Raw genomic sequence first — 22,753 nt, 5'->3', positions numbered from 1 at the left:
GTCTTGAGGACCAGTGGGACCAAGCACCAGGCAACAGGGAATGCAAGATCATTCTCCCCCCTTCATGTGAAGCAATTACTGGCATGGTGGTGCTCGTCAACCAATCTCCTTCAAGGGATGTCTTTCCACCAACAGGCTCCCTCTCAATTAATAGTAACAGATGTGTCATTACTGGGGTGGGGGGCCCACATGGATCATCTCCAAATTCAAGGCTCATGGTCTCCGAAGGAGATGTCATATCAAATCAATCTCCTCGAGCTCCGAGCAGTCCACCTGGCTCTGAAAGCATTTCACCCACCTTTCAAGACCAACTTCGTGCTTGTTCAAACGGACAACATGACTGCCATGTATTACCTTAACAAGCAGGTGGGACAAGGTCCAGACCTTTTTTCCCGCAAAGCCCATACAATTTTGAAATGGCCCATCGTCAGAAACCTGCTGATGGTGGCAACCCACCTCCCAGGTGTAAAAATGTGCAAGCAGAGTCCCTCAGCAGAGTTCTGCAGGAAAATCATAAAGGGGGTCCTTCATGACAGCATTGTGCAAAACATCTTCCAGCTGTAGGGCTATCCACACATCAAACTTTTCCCCAATGCAGGAAACAAAAGATGCCAAGAGTTTACCTCGAGATACTTCAAACCGGGGGCTATGGGGAATGTCCTGTGGACAGACTGGTCAGGCAAATTTCTTTACGGCTTTCCAACAATAACTCTGATCCTGGTAGTCCTCCTTAAGCTGTCCAACTCGAGAGACAGACTTATCCCGATGACCCCAGAGAAGCCACGTCAATGGTGGTTCACGGACCCTCTTCACCATTCACAGCATCCACATCTCATGTTGCCATGCCGCCCAGACCTGATAACACCAATCTCTCCTCTTTGAATTCGGCATCAAGGCTACTGAGCTAGGGCAGTATGGCCACTTAACTCTGCCGCTAGACTGCATGGATATCCTAAGGAGGCTAAACGATCTTCCATGCGTTCAGCATATGCTTATGCATATGCATCTGGTGTTCCTCCAAGAACGTAGATCCTTCTACTTGCCAAGAAGATGTCATCCTTCCCTATCTTCTCCATTTGGTAAAATCTGGCTTGCAATTCTCTTCCATAGGAGTCCACTTGGCTGCTCTCACTGCCTACAGAAAATCTCCTTCACAAACCTCTTTTTTCAAAAGCCCAGTAATTAAGGACTTTCTTGAAGGTCTAAAGAAGATTTCCCCTCCTATTAGGCGTACTTCCCCCTCCATGGAAACTAAACATAGTCCTTTCATGTCTTATGTAGTCCCCGTTCAAACCAATTCATAAGGTGTCCCTACAGCATATCTCCTTGAAAGCAGGTTTCCTTGTAGCAATTACATCAGCTCGTAGGGTTAGCAGAATTCAGGCGTTCTGCTCACAAGAGCCTTACCTGTCTTCCACTCTAACAAAGTAGTTATGAGGACCCACCCTAAATTCCTTCCCAAACTAGTCTCTGACTTTCATGTCAATCAAACAATTTTGTTACCAACTTTCTTTCAGCATCCCTCAACTTCGGGTGAAAGATCTCTTCATTCCCTGGAAGTGAGGCGAACCTTGAAGTTCTATCTAGACAAGACTCGTGACAATCGTCGATCGGACTAGTTGTTTATAAATTATGGCCCATGCCGCACAGATTCAACCACTTTCAAGCAATCCACCTAACGATGACTAGTGTCTTAGGCCATCAACAAGTCCTTATCAGCTAATGCTAAGGCCTTCTCTACCAGAGGCAAAGATGCTACTGCTGCTATGATGAGAAATATCCCTATAGTGGAGATTTGCAAAGCTGCTCCATGGAGATCTGTTCAGACATTCACCAAGCTTTACTGCTTGGATTCGAATGCTAGAGCAGATGCTCATTTAAGGCAAGCCTCCCTCAGAAATGTATTTGCTTGATTCAAACCCATTGTCTTTCCTCTGTTGTTTTCCACCACGCTTGATATTCTATTCAAACGCTTATTACTATCAATGGAGATAAGCTATGAGAGAAGGATTTGTTTCTTACCTGTAACTCCAGTTCTCTCGTAAGGGGAATATACATTCAAGTCATAAGCGACCCACCCACCTGCCCTGTTGATAGAACAGAGGATAGTTTTTCTGATTTCTTTTCCTATCACTGTCATATATCCTTTACAAAGAACTCAGGCAATTGCCACCTGCTAGGCATGATGGGAAACTGGTGGTCTCTGAGTCCTTAAAAGAGCAGACACTGTTTACACTGTTTTAAAACTCACTTAATTAAAGCCTATTGGGCTACACTGTCCTTCTATCATTCATCTTCTACCTAAACAAAACAAAAAGGGTTTTGTAAGAGATTTACACTGTTTATGAAATCTTCACTTCAAAATTAGTCATACTCGGGGGGGGGGGGGGGTATTTTAACCCTTTTGTAATTGCAATCTTAAGTTTTTGCCAATGTAGCCTATTTTATAGACTGCACATTCTGTTCTTTGGTAAGGGTTTCTGCAGCCCTTCCTGAAAATAGGCGAATGTCTACACTTAAGAAGAACTGCCCCAGGATCCCTGTACGTGTGGAACTATTCAAATGCGTATGACTTCAATAGAGATTCCCCTATGAGAGAACTGGAGTTACAGGTAAGAAATGAATCCTTCCCTAGCACCAAATGTCCCTTTTAAGCTTTTCACTTGCACCTCTGCACCTGTATTACAGCGCTACACTGTGTTACCTTCTTTGATAGTGGTGTTTCTTCAGTACACTACTGGGGATCATGGGGGGTTCCCACCAAGCCCAGGGCTGTCCCTGCACAGTTCTATTTTCACAATTGTGACATTTCAATCCAGCTTCAAAGCCATCATCCTGCAAATCCCAGGTCCACTTCTCTACTTGCCAGATATCTGCAGTGTACTGCGGGGATCCGGACCTTGCACCACTAATGCTCCTCAATGTTTAGAAGCAGAGAGAAACCAAGGCAGGGATTGCACATGGTCTGGGTACACACATTCAAAACCATTCGAATAGGTTGGCACCTGTAGGCATATCTAGTGCATAGTTACATAAGCTGTGGTGAGGCTGCTGCAAATACCTGTGACCTAGGAAGTAATAGCGACATCCACACATATGCAACACCAAAGAATCAACACAAACAGCAAGTCTCCAAGTGATAGCAGCAGAACTTTCAGGAAGCTGACTTGGAATATCACCTAAGTGATAAATTTGTCAGAGCTTGCATTCTCTTTAACTCATTCCATATATACTTTCTTCTCAGTTAGTTAAGCACCTGCTCCAAAGAACTAGGTGTAAACTACAAGTCATACATGCTTTAACTGTACCTGTTCCTGTTCAGTGTGCAGTGAAATCTTGTGAACTCTGCCCTACTGGATCTGTTCTGCATGGAGTGGAAGGTTGTGCTTGCTGGCTTCTGAGCGAGAGGAAAGCTGGCTTTGCCACCCCCATGCTGTGCCTATTGTTTGAGGAAGCAAAGCTTGCACTCTTGATGTGCATCTCTCTTGTGATGCAAAGCTTGTACTGCTGCTGCCCTAACCATACCTGGCCTCTGTAAGAGGGAAGCTTGCATTGTTTCTGCCCAAAGTGTATCTGTTCTATGAAGAGTGGCGTTTACTAGGCCTGGGTGAAATTTAAATTATGCTGGTGTAATTCAGGTAAATTCTGGAATTTCGCATAATGCTTGTTATGGGAAATTCCCACAGTTATGCCATTATGCATAAAGATGTCCCACAATGACTGTAAATTAAAAACATTTACCACAATTGGCGCTGTTGACAGTACTTCTCAGTACAAATTTACCAACAAATGCACAGGAGCATCAGTCCACGAGCTGCGGTTGTTCACAGTGCTCTTGTTTAAAGGCAACTTTGCACCACACATTGATTCAAGGATGCATTTTTATTTAAAATATAGTGTGAATTGACAGATTTGCATTATAGGTAACTGCGCACAATTTTGCAGTAATGTCATGAAAGAAAATTGCACACATTCTGCACACCCTTAGTGTTGCTCCATCATGCTTAGAAAAAACACAAAGGGTATTTTGAATTCCTAGCATAACATGCCTAGACCACTCAGAAGCTTTTGTTGGACCCAAAGCAAAAACTAGATGTCGGGCCCTAACCCAGAGACCCTGGTTTCAATCACCATTTCCGAGCTTGACCCAAACTGTGAGATCATGGTTAAATACTTTTCTTTCCTCTCCCGCTTTTTCCATGATTATCACATTTGAGAGCGCCTTGAAATAATTATTTTCAGGATTTTCCCTGTACAAAAACCTCTCTAGTATATGGTTTAATAGACCATATTGTTGCTCCATCTACAACAACAAAAAAGGCTAGTATAGGAGGCACTAGACAATGACTTGCCTTTTGGGTCACTAATAAAATTGCCATCAAGGTAGAAAAAGGGAAAGAATGTGATACCCAACAAGGATCTGAAATACACAATCTCTAATCAGAAAATCTGGTTTCCATTCTGGCTTGACCAAAGAGTGTGGCCCTAGACAATGACTTGTCTTCTCTTTTCCCCCTTTTCTATGATCATTATATTTGAGAGCACCTCGAAATAATTCTATTCAGGATGCTCAATGTACAACAATCTCTTGTCTGTTTATATTGGACTATTAATGTTGTTCCATCTATGAAAATAATGGTGTATGTAGTAGAAACGAGACAACCGACTTGCCTCTTGAGTCATTAATAAAACTGTCATGCCAGAAAGCATGCAGTTCACTGGTGTTAATAACTACCATTCAGTACAGTGATATCATGTAATGTGGTAAAGTGACACTTGCAGCAGGGTGGGAAGTCACGTCTGAGTCCAGAGCTGATCTCCTCAGACTCCGCTAGGCTGCATTTCCAGACAGGATGCAAAACCGGTGAGACTGTGATGAATTAGGTGAGCCGCCCATTGCCACCATACTACCACTGCCCTATTGGCGCTGGTAGCAAGGGAGGAGATGTTTGGATGTTGGTGTGTGGCTTGCAGTCACAAGGCCTATGCACGCCGTCCACCCACAGTCAGCTGCAAGTGTGGCTTGGCACGATGGGCATGGCCTGTTTCATAGTGCAGGCCACAATATAGTAACTTGCCATGTTAAATGTGCAGACAGACTCGCCAATGGCACATCCCGTGGCCTCTTCAAAGAATGGTGCCTGAGGAAATTTGTCCCACCTTCTGACCCTGTCCCCCTTCTGAGGCTGGTGAACATGCCCTATGAAGCAGGGATTGTTTCACAATATTTGTTGTAAGATACCTATATTCCTGGAGAATACGTCTGAACCCACAGCTGTAATATTCGAGCATCAAAACATGTTGATGGAAAACAGAGTGAGTCAGTTGCCAGGCCCTCCTGTTTCACAACTTCACTATTGGTCTCACAGTTTAACAAAGAGTTAACAAAAATGTCAACATAATGGAGATAAACTCACCCAAACTATTGAGCCTATTACTAGGAGACTGCACAGCCAGTGACAGTAGTAGTCTCAGGTGCTGACCACTGCTAGATGACAGAACCCACTAATGAAGCATACACAATAGTTGGGTGCGCGTTCATCATTCTTTGAGTACAAATGCACTGTAATTCCATAAAATGTTTGCCTGTTTCTTCTAGGAGTTGGTGAGTGAAGAAGTCAACCCTCACAAAAAAGTCAGCAGTTTTCTTTTGGTTTTAAATGTCAAACCAGCAGCTTTTGAAGTAGAGTGGATGACTTTGTAATCATTTTTAAAACCTAGCTAAGTTGCTCTATGTCATGCGTAACACCTTCATCAAATTCTGCCATTTTAGCCAATTGGATGCTGGAGATTAGAACCCATAATATAACTGGTTAAAAGCAAAACTACAAGCCTCACAATGCAGGATGGTGTTGGCTGAAAAAGCAAACATTAATGATGGTGTCCTGTGTCAGCCGTATCAAATCTCAGAATTGTGAAATGCAATCTAAAATTTCGTTTGGTGCTTTCTGACTTTGTTTGTTGCAATTATGGGTGAAACAGCTCAGTAGGTGGGAGGGCAGAGAAAGAGGTCTCTGTTAATGAGCTTACATTAATACTCTCTAGCATACCAAAAGATGTTCACCTGAACAAAAGTGAGCAGCAGCAGGTAGACGAGCAGCAGCAGTTAAACGTGTCTATGGACACCGAGAAAGAAAAAATAATGTCCCGTCTCCCCTCTTCCTGAGCATATCCTGGACCTAGAAATTGGTGTGCACATGCTGTAGGTGTTCCCCCATAAGGGCCACCCTTGCTTTGCACCTTTGTCCTCTGTGTTTACTTTCGGATGGATGCTAGTTCCAATCTCTTCTGAGCCCGGCTTTGCCGCAGTCCTTGCTTTAAGCGCCCCTACTTGTCTGCATCTCTTCTTACCAGCCCAGCCGTCCCAGGTCCACTCGCACCGTCACAGCTTTGGCCCATCGGCGCCTCACTCTGGTGCTTCTTTCTCGTCCCGGTCACTCTAGAATCTTGCTCAGACTAAGTGCACGTGCAAAACACGGGCCTCCTTGTTCTCCGATGCAGCCTTACTACGTACACGAAGTTTGACACCACTCGGGCTGTTTAGGGCCTTCCTGCCTTATCCAATGTCATCTCACCATATAATGTAACGGGGACTTTGGAACTGGGGACCCAGGTTCGAGCATCTACGTCGGCTCAACATGCTGTGATTCTGGCCAAATTACTTAATCTTCTCCTGCCAAAAAAAAGGTAACTTGTCCTAGTGCAATGTAACGGGTTTCCATGTAAAGCACTCCACTACCTCTGGTCGAGTTTGTACTATATAAAACGGCAAGAAAAACAATAAAAAGGGGCCACCGAACCACCGAGATGTACTATCTCATACCCAAGTAATATACCACTGTTGGGCTACACTGGGCCACATTCAACGGCCTAAGCCGGACAGATTGTGCTCTCAGTCACTAGTGTTAACAGCCTAAGCAGGCACCCTGCTGCGTGGTTCTCTAGCAACCCCTTTAATTAAATTATGAGAACAAGACTCTGAGACTTGTTCAACCAGCCTTTGTAGCATGTACTCATTTGTCACATGAAGACACACAGATGATGGATAGAATCCAAACATTCACCCCCAGTCACAAAGATCTGGGTTAAATCCATTGATCTTTTGCTCACCATGCCACCACAGTTTAGACCCAGCCATATGCAAATCAGGCTTGACCCTGTGCCTTCTGGGTACAGTCCTGCCCGAACTGCCATGCCACGTCCTCCCTGGACCGGAAACAAGCATCCTGGGACCAGTTTTGGGGCATCACCCCTCATCAGTCAAGCTAGCTTGAATCCAGTGGCACAGTGAGCCAGGGACCCACGCCTTGGCATAGGGCCAGAAACCATAAGACACACAGATGATGATGGAATGCACAGCAAATCAAACCTTTACCCCCGGTCAAGAGATCTAGGTTAAATCCATCGTTTGTTTGCTTACAATGCCACTCCAGTTCAGACCCAGCCATATGCAAACCCGTTTTGACCCTGTGCCTTATGGGAACAGTCCAGCCCAAACTGGGGTGGGAGGCAAGCTGGGGGGGATGATTCATTTAGCCCCAGATCTCTGTACTGTGGTGAATGTTTGACATTGATCAGCATTCTGTCCATCAATTGTTCTTTTTGCATTTGTCACCCAGAGTGGAACGGGTATGCCCAGACTTGGGTCCCATGCTATCCATGCAACTGGAGTCAAGCTAGCCTGGATGAAGAAGGGTGATGCCCCGAAACCGGTCCCAGGATGCTTGTTTCCATTTCAGGGAGGACCTGGCCTGGCAGTTTGGGCTGGACTGTTCCCATGGGGAATGGGGTCAAGACTGATTTGCATATGGATGGGTCTAAACTGGAATGGCATGGGAAGCAAAACAAAACGATGGATTTAGGCCCAGCTATCAGTGCTGGGGTGAATGTTTGGCATGGATCAGATTCTGTCCATCAATTGTTCTTTCTTATTTGTCACATGGTTGTGGTATAGGGGTAAAAGCGGAAAGTGTGTTTGTTTTGAAATAAGATAGTGCTATGTTCTAAATCCTCCAGTCAGTCTTGAGACTGCATTCTCGAAAGAAAAGTAACACAAACTAAACTTTTAAAGCAAGACAAGGAGGCGGCACAATTTGCAAATTATTTTATTACTGTCATCCCTGCAGCATTGAAGATCAGGAATCTTAAATTGAATTAACCTGTACTCAGCCTCTGGTAGCTTGGCACAGAGCAGTCAGGCTTAACTTAGTGGCAATGTGTAAAGTATTTGTGCAACACTTCATACAGTAAACCAGTGAAAACACCACACAAAAAGTATCCACAGCATGTTAGAGAAATTTAATTTAATTTAATTAGTAAACCAAGACTAAAAAGAACAAAAATGCAATAAGTGGAACTTAAGGTATGAATTTTTAAAGAATAAACTGTAAAATAGCGCTTCGAAGCAATAAGCTCTTACTTAGAATATCTGGTGGCGTCGGACCAGTTCAGCCCTACTGGGATGGAGCATGGGCTGGATACAGGGACCCTTGATCCTGGCTGCATCTATCTCAAAGTGGTGGGGTGCAGCCAAAGCGATGTGTCGGTGTCAGTCCACACAGTGGCAGCGATACACTGATCCTGATCCATGCAACAGTGGCAATGAGCTTAGAGCTGCGATGCAGAGTTTCTGCATAGTCATCAAGGATGCTGTTGACAGGGATGTGAGGACCTGGGAAGAGCATTGTGCATTGGTGGTTCCGAAGGCAATGTGTTGGGGCCGATCCATGCAGCAGAGGTGTGCATCAGTTCTGGTCCATGCAACAGGAGCGTTGTGCTGGTTCTGATCCATCAATGGTGGCAATGTGCCACTTTGACAGGGGATTTGTGGTTTTTGTTGAAGCTAGCACATTAGGCCCACTTCCAAGGGTCCAGGACTGGGGTGGTACCACTTGGCAAAGCTGACTCACAGATGGCAGAGTCCAGGTGCAGAATCTGGTAGGTTAGAAGTATTTTATGACCCTGAGACTTCAGATCAGGAGGCCAGTCAGCTAGCTCATGGAGTCACTCTGGGTTGGTTCAAGTGATGCAGGTCCAGTTCTTCTCACCCATGCAGGGGAACAGCAGGCAGCAGGACAGCACAGCAAGGCAGGAATCCAACAATACAGCAGTCTAGCAGAGTGGCAGTCCTTCAGCACCACAGCAGTTTTTCTTCCTGGCAGAGTTTTCAAAGGTCAAGAAGTGTACTGATTTGGTGGTGTCAGAGGTCCATTTCTTATACCCAGTTGTGCCTTTGAAGTGAGGGAGACTTCAAAGATAGGCCTTTGAGGTGCGCAGAGGTCCTGCCGGTCCCGCCCTGGCTCTAGACACACTAAAGTGGGGTAGGCCGCTCTTTGTGTGGGGACAGGGCACAGCCTATTCAGATGTAAATGAGGCTGGGTCCAGCTTCTCCCTCCCATCCTCCTAGGATGGCCCATTAAGTCGCACCTAAGCGCCCATTGTGTGTGGCTGTCTGGGATAAATCCACAAAACCCAACTGTCACCCACCCAGGCAAGTGATCAGAGACAGGCAGCAGGCATGAAATGGCTAAAGTAAAAAAAATGACAACTGTCTAAATGTGTAATTTTTTCAAAATTGTAATTTAATATGCGGCTTCGCCATAAATTAGGATTTTAAATAAGAATTCCAGAGACCCCAAACTTGGAAAGTCGATTCCTTCACAATTGGGAATTACACTTAGACAGTGGAATAAGGTAATAACAATGTTATCTTGAGGGAGAGATAGGCCTTGCAGTAGTGAAACACAAATTTGAGAGTTTTTCACTACCGGGCCATTTAAAACTTAATAAAATTTAAAAGAACATGTCCTGCCTTTTAAGAATAATTGCACCCTGCCCTTTGGGTTGTTCAGGGCGTCCTAAAGTAGCATGGGGTGGGGAGGGGGAGAGATTGTGACTGCTTAGTGATTTAGCTGTTAAATTGGAATAATGGCTACTGAAATTATATTGGGAACAAATGTTATGACTCAGTGAATTTAGGATTTTGCACTGTGAGCCTTTCAATGCCAAAAAATGTGTTGTGTGGCATTTCCCCTTAAAAGCTCAAATGCCATTTGTATGGAAGAAAGATGAGACCGGTCAAAGATTGATAGAACATTATTTTAACAAAGATATCTGGGAAGCCCTCAGAAATACATCTTTGGGACGGAATAATGAGGTGTTGAGGCCGGTAAAAGTGTGACAAATTGATCTGAAAACTTTCAAAAGAGAGTAAGAGTCTTGGGACTTCGGAAATGTTATCGGCTGGAGGATAGTAACGATACTAAAGCCTCGTGGCACCTTTGATAGGGTAAGGTCTCTAGCATAAAAACTTCAATCCCCAATTTAATCATGGATTTGGATCCAGGCAAAGACTGTGCCAACAGATTGTGAAAACCGTACATATGGAAAAGGCATCAAGAAAGGTGGTAAGCTGTACCAGACTCTGAATTAACACCATCATAATTTCCCTTCCAATACTTGCACAGCCACAAAAGAGGCAATAAGAACTTTGCTTCAAAAAATCAATTGAAAGACTGTAATTAATTTTTATCGCCTTACAGTAGAGTTTGTGTTGTATAAGGTCTATACACCTCGCCTTCATTCCATGTTCTGTCTGTGATCATGCGTGTATCCACCTCTAGCCATAATAGTTTTTACTTCAACCATTGTAAATATGTACTTGTATATGGGACAGAAATGTTTTATAAAGTAAAATTCATCAGAGTGTTGAAAACAAATGTGAACTGAGGTGTATAGTTGCTTTTTATGGTCCGACTTGACAGCTTAGCCATTGTCAGACAATTGTGTGAACATCACTAGAGCGGGGCTTTGACTCTTCCAACATGTTGGGAGCCAAGAATACTTGTTTTGATTGGGTAGAACATGTGTACTTCCTCAAAGTGCTTGCCCTCCATGTGGCTGTAATCAGTTTATTTATCCAGCTGCCTGAGCTTGAACGGCAAATAAACATGACATTGGAATGCTATTAAAGTGTCTTCAATAAACAAATAATTTATATTATTTTTGTCTGGCAGCAGCACAGAAGGGAGGGGGCAGTCATTAACCTACAAGGATTTATGGTCGGGCTTGATAGTGCAAGTGTCACCTGATCTTCTAACCAAGATTAGTCTGCAGTTCTTTGCTCCCACACAAAGACATATCTATTCCAATGCTATTTACTTCTAATGCTTCACATCACCATACAACATTCCTTTAAAGCCAGACGTATTGGCAGTGTCAATTCGTGTTGGAATTCTCTTGTAGGTCTTCCTGTTGCTGGAACTAAGATTGATCCACTTTACGATTTGATTGTAAAGTCTACTCTTTCTGAGGATGTGAATCATGAGACTGTGATGGAGAAAACCCGTTTTCTTGTGGTAAGTTGGAAAAGGACAATAGTCCTTGATTTAATATCCATATCCCCCATCATAAGCATTTACCGCTAAGGAATATTGATGGCTCTTCATGAACCTGTTCAATTTAAATTTACTCAGACAAAAGATGTATTTTTAGTTGAAGAGATCAAATAAGCTTCCCAGAAAATACATTGATAATTCCACTCTGACCTTTTAGGGGCAGAGTAAGAACCGAATCCCTCGGTTCATGATGCATTTTAAAGTGTTGCAAGAGTAAAACACTACTTTAAAGGAACTCTTACGAGGTCAGGCTCAATGATTTCAGAATTACAGAGGTGCTATGCAATAGAATCATTTTTCTGCAACCAACGTCAAACAGTTTAAATGTCTCTTACGATGCTAACTTGGGGATAAACAGCTGTAGTGTCCCACTGTGTTGTTTCGTTTATTTATTTCATCAGGCAAGAACACATTTTAATATGTATGCAGATGACACGCAGCTGATTTTCAGTCTATCAAAGAAATCATCAGCGCCTGTCTTTCCTGGTTCTTCTGCGTTTGGACGCAGGTCATGGACACCTCTCCTACCCACTGTAGGCATGTATGTTGATGCCGATCTGTCCTTCAAAGCAGAGGTTTCCAAGTTTTCCAGCTTCGATTTTTCTCAAATCAAGAATCGAAGGAGAATGTTATGTTTAATCTGCCTGGATCTTCACATGTCAGTAGTTTGGGTACCAACCTTGTCGGTACCTCCCAAACAAACACTTTCAACAGGGCCAAAGTTAACTAGCCATTAAGACAAAGCTTCACCTTTGGAGTGAGCAATTTAGCTAGAGGAGCTATTTCTCAAGTGTGTGGGTAAATGTGATATATGCTGTTACTTTGTAATCGAATAAATCAAAAGTAATGTTTTCTTTCACCAGACTCTTCCAGGCTGTCTGAAGCATTGTTACTTCATCAACAACTGCAGTTGGAAAGGAGAAGTTTTGATGGGAATACTTGTTAGTAAAATTCCTTTCACACACCCAAAGCAAGTTTCACCAATTGTAGAGGTTCTAAGGCACCAGCATGCGTACAACACCCTAATCAGCAGCTGTCTCTCCAAGGGTGAGGCCGACACATGTAAGTCATTTTCTGTATGGCATTTCAGGAATGTTTTTCGTTTATGGTAAATACTTTATATACGGATATTTGTGCATATAAAACCAGATGTTCAAAGCTACAGAATACCAATTTGCAAATTGCAAAGAATTCCAAATCGCAAATTCTTATGTATCGTATGGCACATTCTTAATTTGTGATTCGATATGATTTGCATTTGCAATATACAGATTCTCAAATGCCGAATGGGTACATTGCGAATGCATTCACAAATTGCGATAGTAACATTTGGGTACTGTTTGATGACCTCACAATCCGGAGGTGCTCAAACCCATGCTCTGTGGAGGCCTGGGGGGCATAGAGGAGGGAAGACAGTGTTTACTGGGCAAACCTCTTGAAGGGATTTGTTCCATCAATCTCAAAATATTGACACCATGTCAAGAGAAGAGGCAGAGAAGGATGCTGGAGGAATAAAAATAGAAATCAAATTCAGTGTGAAGGAGCTGAACTGAAGAGTGTGTGGCTCCTAATGATGAGCTTTTTGAGAAAACCTCCTTTTTTAACATCTGTTTATTGGTGCTTTTCTTTTTTTTCTTTGTTTCCCCAAGTTTGCAAAGTAAGCATATCAGCATAAAAAAATACATGTTACAGAAGAATTACCAACTGCTAAATGTCCCCGGGAACAGTTTCGGTCAAGCAATGGTTACATTTAAGTTATAGTCATGACTACATCTCTTTACCGCTAAAATAATGCTTAGTTAAGGCAGGACTTTCTAATGCATTGTCTATTGTTTGAGAAAAGCTCCTTTACAATGCCAGACTCATAAAAGGAAAAAAAAGATAAATATTCAGGTCAACATAAATTCTGTAGGAGTAATTCAGAGTACCATAGAGGAGATTTGAGATCAAGGACGGAAGAAAAAATGTGAATCGCCTAACTCAGGTATGTGGCACAAGTGAAAGACCTTAAACTCTGCCACCACATCTCGAGGACTTATTAGAGCCCACCTTCCAGCCTGAGAGCATTTTGAGATTAACTGATATAGATATTTCAACATCACCCTCTACATCACAAGGTAAGTGTAAAAATAATAATCTTAACACTTAAAATTAAAAACAGTATTAGTTGGGATTTAAACTTTGCAACACTAACTGCAGACTATGTTTTGATGTTATCTTACTGTTGAATTATGGGAGATGTAGTACATACATTTAAGTATATGTATAGACATACAGTGTGACTTTTTTCACAATGATAAATGCATAGTGAAATGTTGGAAAAAACACTTTAGGAGTTTATATAGTTCTGCTGATGTATTTTTTTTTTAAAGCAATGTTTCTTCACATATCAACACAGTAACTTTTATATAACACAGTCGTGCTCTCACTGAGAGGGCAAGAGTCAGAAGCAGAGGCACCTCAAGACACTCAACCTGGTGGGGAGGAAGGCAATGAGCTACCTCCCTCTAGGTCACCACCTGTGCCTTCCAGAAGCAGACCAACTGTTTCCACACTCCCTGATGTTCCTGAAGAGTCTCAAGAACCTATGATGGTTTAGAGGCCTCAATGTTATAATATAAATATTTACAAGATGTCTGTAAACAATTATTTGACATTCAAAAAATATATAAATCCCGTAAAAGATAGTTTAGATAAACTCGCTAATACAGTTGAGGAAGGGCAAAGAACCCTTTGTGACAAATGTGTTCACTTAAAAGAGGCAGTTTCAAACGTATGATCTGTTATGCAACAGGAAAGTGTTTCATATAGGTGCAGACATCACCAACATATGTCACACAATGATGAGTTGACTAGATCTATAAACAGTCTTGCCCATGCCACTCCCACTTTACCAAGACACACGTAACAAGCAAATTGAGATGGAGCAATGTAGTTGTCATGTGCACATGGCCTTGAGCAGGTAACCAGTGCCATAGACAACATTCAAACAACACAGATCGTTGGCTAGGTTTCCATGGGTGCTGGCTGAGCTAGAGTCCAAAACCTAAAGGAATTAAAATGGTAGAACAAGTGTGATTATCATTTTTCCGGGCCCACGGACCCCTCACCCGTGTGGCTGGGTCCAGGAGCTCCGACCGGGCCCAAGGGCCCTGGGCTCTGTCCTCCGGCCTGCTGAACCACCAAGGGCCCAGGAAGGGGTTCCATCAGGCCCAGGAAGGCCTCCCCAACTTTGCCTGCATGATAAGGTGCCTGTGAGCCCCGGGTAAGGAGCTCCGTCAGGCCCTCCTCGCTTCCTCATCCCTGAGGTCCAGCCAGGGCTCAGAGCACACGGGTCTCGGTGTCCCCTGAGCCGGGCCATTTGGTTACACGCCATGCTTTCCACTAGGGGGGGGGCGACCAGATGGCTTGGCTGCCCTGGAAGTCCCGATCAGGGCTCATTTGCTTCCTTGAGCACAGCCAGGACTCCGGGAGGCCGGGTTTGTGAGCACCTTCGTTCCACTCTGTCAGTCGGTGCACACGGATTACAAGAAAGGAGGGTAGCCTTCCTCCGGATTAATAGGGACAGGTACCCAGGACCCACTTGTGGTCTGGCGGTTCTCAGTCAGCGACAAGATGGCCCAGGACAGGGTCCCCAGCGGGCCATCAGTTGGGGACCCACACCCCTGATCGCAGTTGTCAGGCCTGCCATGTGGTAGAGTGCCCAGGATGTGGTTTCACGGGCCCAGGAAGGACGCCCTTGTGCGGCTGACTCCAGGAACTCTGACAGAGGCCCACCAGGCCCACCCTGGGTTCTATCCTTCGGCCTGCCGCACTGCTAAATACCTGGGATGGGGGTCCATCGAGCCCAGGGAGGCCTCCCCAGCACGGCTTGACCTAGGAGCTCCGACCAGACCCCAAGGCCCTTCTGGGCCGCAGGGTGGATGCCTCTGCCCTGGGCTCTGTCATCTGGCCGTACGCACTCGCAAGGGCCCGGGGTGGGGATCCATTGGGCCTGGGAGGTTTCCCCTGCTTGGCTGGGTTCAGAAGCTCTGACCAGGGCCCCTGCGGGCCTCGGGGTGAGGGCCCCCCATCCTGGGCTCTGTCTTCCGGCCCACTGCGTGGCCAAGCCACTGGGATGGGTTCCCACAGGCCCAGGGAAGCATCACCAGCGTGGCGGGCTGCAGGATCTCAGACTGGGCCCTGGGGCCCTACCCGGTCCCAAGACTAACACCTCTGCCCTGGGCTCTGTCCTCTAGTCTGCCGCACTGTCAAATGCCCAGGACAGGGGGTCCATCGGGCCCTGGAAGGCTTCCTTTGCTTGGCCTGGTTTAGAAGCTCCGACCGAGGCCCATGGGTGGTTGCCCCAATCCTGGGCTCCGTCTTCCGGTGGCACAGGCTCCCGTGGGCCCAGGGGGACCTCCCTGGTGCGGCCGGGACCAGGAGCTCAGACCAGGCCCTGGGGTGGATGCCCCTGCCTGGGACTATGTCTTCTGGCCTTCCGCACTGCCACGGGCCCTAGGTGCGGTCAATCTGGCCCGGGGAGGCTTCTACTGCTTGGATGGGTTCAGAAGCTGTTACTGGGACTCCAGTAGACCCCGGGGTTGAGGCCCCATATCCTTGGATCCGCCCTCTGGCCCACCGCATTGCCAAGCCCATGGGACGGGCTCCTGCGGGTCCAGGAAGGCCTCTGCTGCTCGGCTGGGTTGAGGAGCTGCGACTGGGAACCGAGGCCCCTGTCGGGCCCCAGGGCAGGCCCTCCCACCCAGGGCTCTGTCCTATGGCCCACCGCATGTCAAAGTACTAGGGACAGGGTGCCCTAGGCCCAGGGAGGCCTCCCCTGCTTGGCCGGGCCCCGGTTACGCATTCCCGCTTTGGGCTCTGTCCTCTGGCCTACCACACTGCCAAGGGCCTGGGATGGGGGTCCATCAGGCCCAGGGAGACCTCCTCCGCTTTGTATGCATGTTATGGTGCCTGTGGGCCCCGGCTCGGTGATCTGTCAGGGGCCCCCTTGCAGCCCTGTGCCTGAGGCCCAGCTGGGACTCTGTGCACCCACCCACAGAGTCCCTGTCCCCTCCAGGAACAAGCGTAAGCCCTTTCATTGTGGCACAGCGCTACCAGATGGCCATTCTTAGAGCTTAGCCATCTGATCACGTCAAGCCTCTTCGCCGCGCTGCCCTGGAATTCCTGATGGGGGCTTATTTGCTTCTCCAATCCCAGCCAGGGCTCCGGGAGGCCGGCCACATTGGCTCCTTCCGTCCCCTCTGTCACTGTGTGAGCACGGATTACAATAAAGGGGAGTATTTTTCCTCTGTATTACTGGGGAGACAGTACCTCAGAACCCCTTGAGGTCCAGCGATTCTGAGCTGGGTGAAGCCAGAGCCGTGTCCCCCAGGGGCCCAGTTCTGCTTCTGCCTCCCAGCCCGAACTGCCTTTCCTCCGGGCCTACCTTCCCAGAGAGCAGGCAGGGTCATGAAGTGGACATCCCAGCTGACCTGGAAGTCCCAATGAGGGCTCAGTTGCTTCCTTAAGCCCAGGCAGGGCTGTAGGAGGTTTAGTCCAATTGTGCTTGTGGTTCCCTCAGTTCCTTGGTGCGCATGCAATACAAGTAAGGGTTGTAGCCTGCCTCTGGACTATTGGGGGCAGGATACTCCAAGCCCTTTAGTGGTCTAGCGGTTGTCAGCTGGGTGCTACCAGGGCACAGGCCACTGGGGCCCACATGAGCCTGGGTTGACGCCTGCCTCCCAAACCTGCCCAATGGACCTTTCCACTGAGCCTGACTTCCCCGAGAGCAGACAGGGACATGAAGCTACCACCCAGCTGCCGTGGAAGTCCAATAAGAGATCATTGGATTCCTTAAGCCCAGGCAGGGCTCTAGGAGGTTGGGTGTGTGTGTTCCGGTGGTCCCCTCTGTCCCTCAGTGCACTCAGATTACATGAAAGGCGGGTATCCTTCCTCCGGATTACTAGGGACATGGTACTCCAGACCCCCATGGGGTCTAGCAGTTCTCTGCCAGTAACCAGCTGGCCCAGGACAAGTCCACCTCCGTTCTGGGCTCCGTCCTCGGGGTCCCTGCATGCCAGAGCACCCGGGGCAGGGTTCCGCAGGCCCAGGGAGGATTCTCCTGTTTGGCTGGGGCCAGGAGTTCCAACTAGGGCCCTGGCGGGCCCTGGGGTGGGTACCTCCCACCCTGGGCTCCATCCTCCGGCCCACCGCATGGCAAAGTACCAAGGACTGCGTTCTGTGGGCTGGGAAGGGCTTCCCTGTGCATCCCAAGCACAGGAGCTCTGACCTGGTCCCCACCGGGGCAGTTGCTCCCATCCTGGGCTCCGTCCTCTGGCCTGCCCCATGGCCAAGGTCCCAGGTCGGGGCTCCACCCGGCCTGGGAAGGCCACCCACTGCTTCACCTGCATGTTAAGGTGCCTTTGGGCCCCTGGTCAGAGCCCCTCTCAACCCCGTGCCTGAGGCCCAGGTAGGGTTCCAAGCCCCCGGGCCGCAGAGCCCCCATCCCCTCTAAGGACGTGCAGAAGCCCTGTTCGTTAAGGCGACCAGATGGCCGTTCTTCGTGGGCAGTGCTTTCCAATGCCATTACCAGATGGTTGAGCCACCCTGGATTTCAAGATGAGGCCAGATGCATTTATGCCTTCAGTCCCCTCTCTCACTCTGGGCACACGGATGACAAGAAAGGGGGTAGCCTTCCTCCAGATTACTAGGGACATGGTACTCCGAACCCCCTTGTGGTCTGGCAGTTCACAGCCAGTGACCAGCTGGCCCACCTCCATCCTGGGCTGCGTCCTCTGGCCCCTGCGTGCCAGAGTACCCGGGAAGGATTCCGTGGGCCCGGAGAGGCTTCCCCTGCTTGGCTGGGTCAGAAGCTCCAACCAGGGCCCTGGCAGTCCCCGGGGTGTGTATCCGCCTTCTAGGCTCCGTCCTTCTGCCTACCATGTGGCAAAGCGCCTGGGACTGGGTACCACAGGCCTGGGGAGGCCTTCCTTGTGTGTCTGGGCCCAGGAGCTCTGCCCAGGCTCCGGGGACCTGCCGGGCACCGGGGCAGGCGCTCTCACCCTGGGCCCCGTCCTCCGGCCTGCCCCACAACCAAGGTCCCGGGTCAGGGTGCTCCTCCTGTTTCCCATGCATGTTAAGGTGCCGTCCGGGTCAGAGGACGTCTGGTCTCCCTCGCAGCCCCATGTAGGAAGCTTGCTCTATATATACTACACCAAAGTAAGGTATAGTGTGCACAGAGTCCAGGGAGTTCCCAGAGGTTTAGCAGAGGCTAAATTAGGTAAGTACTAACAGCTCTCTTTGTGTGGGTGAGCAGTTAGGCCTATCCAGAAGGCGTGTTAAGAATTTATTGTATCCACTCAATCAAAGACTGATTACACACTCAGAGACAGAATCCAGACCAATTGGATAAGTATAAAAAAAGTACACTTAAATTTTATTTCTAGAACCAAGCAGGATTAGGTACAGGTAGGTAAAATATACTTGGAATACAGGATTACACAATGAAATTCAGTTATTATTGAATGTTGCATTAGTTACAGGTTGGTATTGATTTATAAAGCAGTTTGCATTATAAAATAATTACTTTTAGAATACTTCTAGTTACTTTTGGATTACTTTGAGTACTGGGGTGGTATGTCAAACTGAATCGCATGATATACTCAGTTGAACATGTAAAGGGAAGATCTACCCGGTAGCTAGATATAAAACATTGTCTTTGCGTCATTCGGTTTTGGAGAATTGCTTTGCTGCCGTCAGTGAATTTCTGAGACGCTGAGTAATAGCATCTATTGTTTTATAGCTGCCCTCTTCTTTTTCTGTTCTTTAATTATACTGGCCATATAACTGTTGCATAAAGTTAATATTTAACCCAGATCTCCTGACTGGGGGAGAATGTTTGAATCAGTCAGCATTCCGTCCATCATTTGTTGCAGTTACACTTAAAAATCTAGATGGCATATGCTAGAAGATATGTATGAATATTAACTAGGACTGCAAAGAGCAGAGGTCACCGTGGCCAGCCAGTTGCTGAAATGAAATTGCCAAGTAAACTTATAAGGAACAATCTTTAATGAATGAAGTAAACAAACCTCGTTTTGAACTGGAGCTATCCATATAAGTAACTCTGTGTTCTGGTACAGGTGTCTCCACACAATGTTTGTGCGCCGAAAAAATGACACATTTACCAGTTTTGATTTTTTTTTTCCATTCTTACACTTTTCGCTCCATCTGTCTTTCCTATTATCCATGTTTCTTTCTTTCCTGCTTTTCCATTCTCCGTTCATTCCTCCTTTCCTTTTTCCTGCTTTCCTTCTGCTCATGCTTTTCATTTGTGCTTCTTAGCTTTCTGTCCTTCTTTATGCTGCCGTTTAATTTTCTTCCCTATTTTCCATCTTTACTCCTTCTTCCCATTCTTCTTGTCATTCTCTCATTCTCTTGCCCCTTCCTTTCTTCTTACCTTCCTCATGTTCTTCCTTCACCTCTTCTTTCCATCTTTCTATTTATTATCCTTCCATTCATTAATCTTCTTTTCTCTTCTTTCCATCCATCACCGTTTCATCCTTTTTTCCAATTATTTAATTATACTTTTTTGTTTTCCTTATTTTTCTTTTTTATTCCTTCCTTCTTGCTACCCTTCTTCCCTAACTTAATGTTTAATGTTCTTCTTTCTCCCTTACTTTTACCCTTTCCATCCATCCTTATTTCCTTCCTTCTATTCTTTTTCTGTTCATATGTACTATCCTGCTTCCTTTTAACTTTCCCTTTTATTTTCCTTATTTGTATTTATCTTTCCTTCCTTCAGGCATTTGCCCGCTTTAAAAACGTCTCCCAGTCAGCTTTGGGCCTGGTTTATAGATGCGACTATTGTGCAATTTTGGGCCCAGTAACATATTCCGAAGCAGTCGGACCCAATACAAGATAGGGCAGGGCACTATAATGTCTGCAGTAGTTTAAAAGGGAATTATCAACCTACTGTTCAGCTTCTGGAAATGGATTGCTCCTCCACTGCCATAGATTCAACAAACAAGGCGATCTCCCCTCTTGAGCCTGGTTCTGCAGCTTGACTGTACTTTCCTCTGTTCTGTTTTCCTCCTCGACTAACTACAATAAAAAAACAAGCATTTGCAATGCAATAGGTCTCGCAATTGCGGGTTTTCGAGCTATTGGCATTGGAAATGCCAATGCCTTTTATTTATGTGTTTAAAAAACTTGCAATAATAAAAAGCATTTTCATTTACAATACCAATAGGTCAAAGTTTCTAAAATGCGAAACCAATTGCATTGTAAATGCTTGTTGTTTACAAGCGCCCCATGCTGCGCTTTCACATTAATGGAGACCATGTCTTTCTTTAGACCAACCATGTCTAAAGAAAGGTCCACGCCTGCTATTGAAGTGAAAACGTGGTATGGGGTGCTTTTACCAAAAAAAAAGCATTTGTCAAGTTGGCAAACAAATGCTTTTTTTTGTAAAAGCGCCCCGTGAAAGCATGCATGGCACGCTGAATGTTGCGGGAAAGCATGTAGTGCCTGCAGTAGGAGAAACTCATTAAGGAAAATAGTTAAAATAGTGCTTACAGAATAAATAAGACGTACCGTGTAAGAACCGAAGTAAAAATGCCAGTCCTCATGGGAGATTACAAATGAAAACAGGGCGGTACTAAGGAGGGACCAACAAGCCTATTAATGAATCAGAAGCCTGCATTTACGAAGTACAATGACACAAGCCAATGACAAATATGGGCGGAGAGTGGGCGTGACTTCAAGTGCATACCCTGCTGTTCTCCAGAACTGTCTGATTGTATGATTGTCGGACGGCTTGTCTCTAGCGCTGGGAGGCCTTTGGTAGCCATGCGCTCTATAAGTACTAGTCATTCATTCATTCATTCATACTCCAATACACTATGCCTTACAGAGCAGCGCATGCGCTGTTCGGGCTCGACCTAAAAAAACCAGACTCTTACTTTTACTCTGTAAAAGTAAGTCTGTTTTTTTTTTCTTCTGTTTACAGGATGTCTTTTTAATCGGTGTCGCCTATGGCATTTCTGCTATATTTCCGACAATAAAAGATGGAATAATGGAAAACTGCCTAGAATAATAAATTTTTCGTTTGTCCTTAATTCTATATTCAATATAGAATTAAGGAGAAACAAAAAATGTATTATTCTAGACAGTTTTTTATTTTTCCATCTTTGTCCTATTCTGACACCTTGTGGCTAAAAACGCTAAAGCATCCAGCTATTTCGGCTGTTATAACTGTTGGGAATGATGCTTTATATGAAGGGTGTGAATTACTGTTTAAAAAGCAGTGGACCGGTCCATAAAAAATGAAGGAGGCTGTGATAACCTTTCACCCTTGAAACCTCTATTACATATTGAACTCATTGCCCCCAATGTACACCTCCATAATCCTCTTCCTGCAGTTTCCCTCGGCAGTTCCAATATAACTCTCACTGACTGCCAACTCTCCGGAAGAGAACGAAAAAAGAAATCCGTTTCAAAAGGTAAGGTTACCACAGGGGGTTTTGCCACCTGACACTGAGAACTGGGTGACATTACCGCAGCACACAACTGGGATGATGGTTTTCCGAAGCAATACATCTATTGTTGTACACATGTCTGGGTGCCTTGTGTGGAACGTGTCCTATTGGATACAGGCCTTCACATTCTGCAAGTGGGATGTAAATGAAATAAGTGGTCAGAATGCACATTCAACAAAGTGTACAGTGATATGTCTTTTCATTGTTTATCCTATACACAAAAGGGCCGCATGGAGATAATGCATTTAATGTATGTCATTTTTGCATCGATTGCACTGTCTTTGTTGAGCAAAGCATTTGAACTTTAATTTGGTTAATATTTTGATATTAGATAAATTGCAAAACGTAAGTAAATGTTCTCCATTTTATCCTACAGCTGTATCGAATGTCTTGCACTTTGAGGTTTTCCCACAGGCAAATACCTGTTTTTGTATCTCATTCCAAAATCCGTTGGGATCCAGCTTGGCATGTGGTATGTGTGAATTACTTATACTTTTCTGCTTTATTTGAACTACATAGGTTGTTTGAAGAGTGACACAGACAAGCGCTTGAAATCTGTTTAGAATGTTTTGCTTTCCACAAGACTTATGTTTCATATCACCATCGCAATAGAAAGTAGAAGTTAAAATATATATATACTTGTCATTTAAATAAAAACCGAGTGACCTAACCCGCCTGGGAGTGCTGGACGATTATTTCCTGAGAGGAAGGAATATTAGATATATATATCTTGATCATGAATCCCCGAATGTGCCAGGTTCAGCAATTAAGCAGAATGAGGTCTTGAGCAACACTTTCAACCGGAGTCAGACCAGGTTGGTAAAGGAAAAATACTAT

The 22,753-nt window shown here is 45.7% G+C and overlaps 1 protein-coding gene across 3 annotated transcripts in view; it reads left to right on the top strand.

The window, feature by feature from the left end:
* MED1 (mediator complex subunit 1) overlaps positions 1 to 22,753 on the top strand; it is a 555,355-nt gene that overhangs the window by 517,267 nt on the left and 15,335 nt on the right. For 2 of the 3 annotated variants that reach the window (XM_085606627.1, XM_085606629.1), the window contains 4 exons: positions 11,245 to 11,357; positions 12,260 to 12,458; positions 21,800 to 21,880; positions 22,293 to 22,388. In XM_085606627.1, coding sequence (XP_085462753.1) covers positions 11,245 to 11,357; positions 12,260 to 12,458; positions 21,800 to 21,880; positions 22,293 to 22,388 — 489 coding nt within the window. The remainder of the gene's footprint in view (positions 1 to 11,244; positions 11,358 to 12,259; positions 12,459 to 21,799; positions 21,881 to 22,292; positions 22,389 to 22,753) is intronic. The other variant, XM_085606628.1, reaches the window with a different exon arrangement.

The sequence above is a fragment of the Triturus cristatus genome, chromosome 5_2 (assembly GCF_964204655.1).
Source record: "Triturus cristatus chromosome 5_2, aTriCri1.1, whole genome shotgun sequence".
NCBI lineage: Eukaryota > Metazoa > Chordata > Amphibia > Caudata > Salamandridae > Triturus > Triturus cristatus.
The sequence above is the reverse complement of the archived record's forward strand: the minus strand, read 5'-3'. Positions and strand labels throughout refer to the sequence as shown.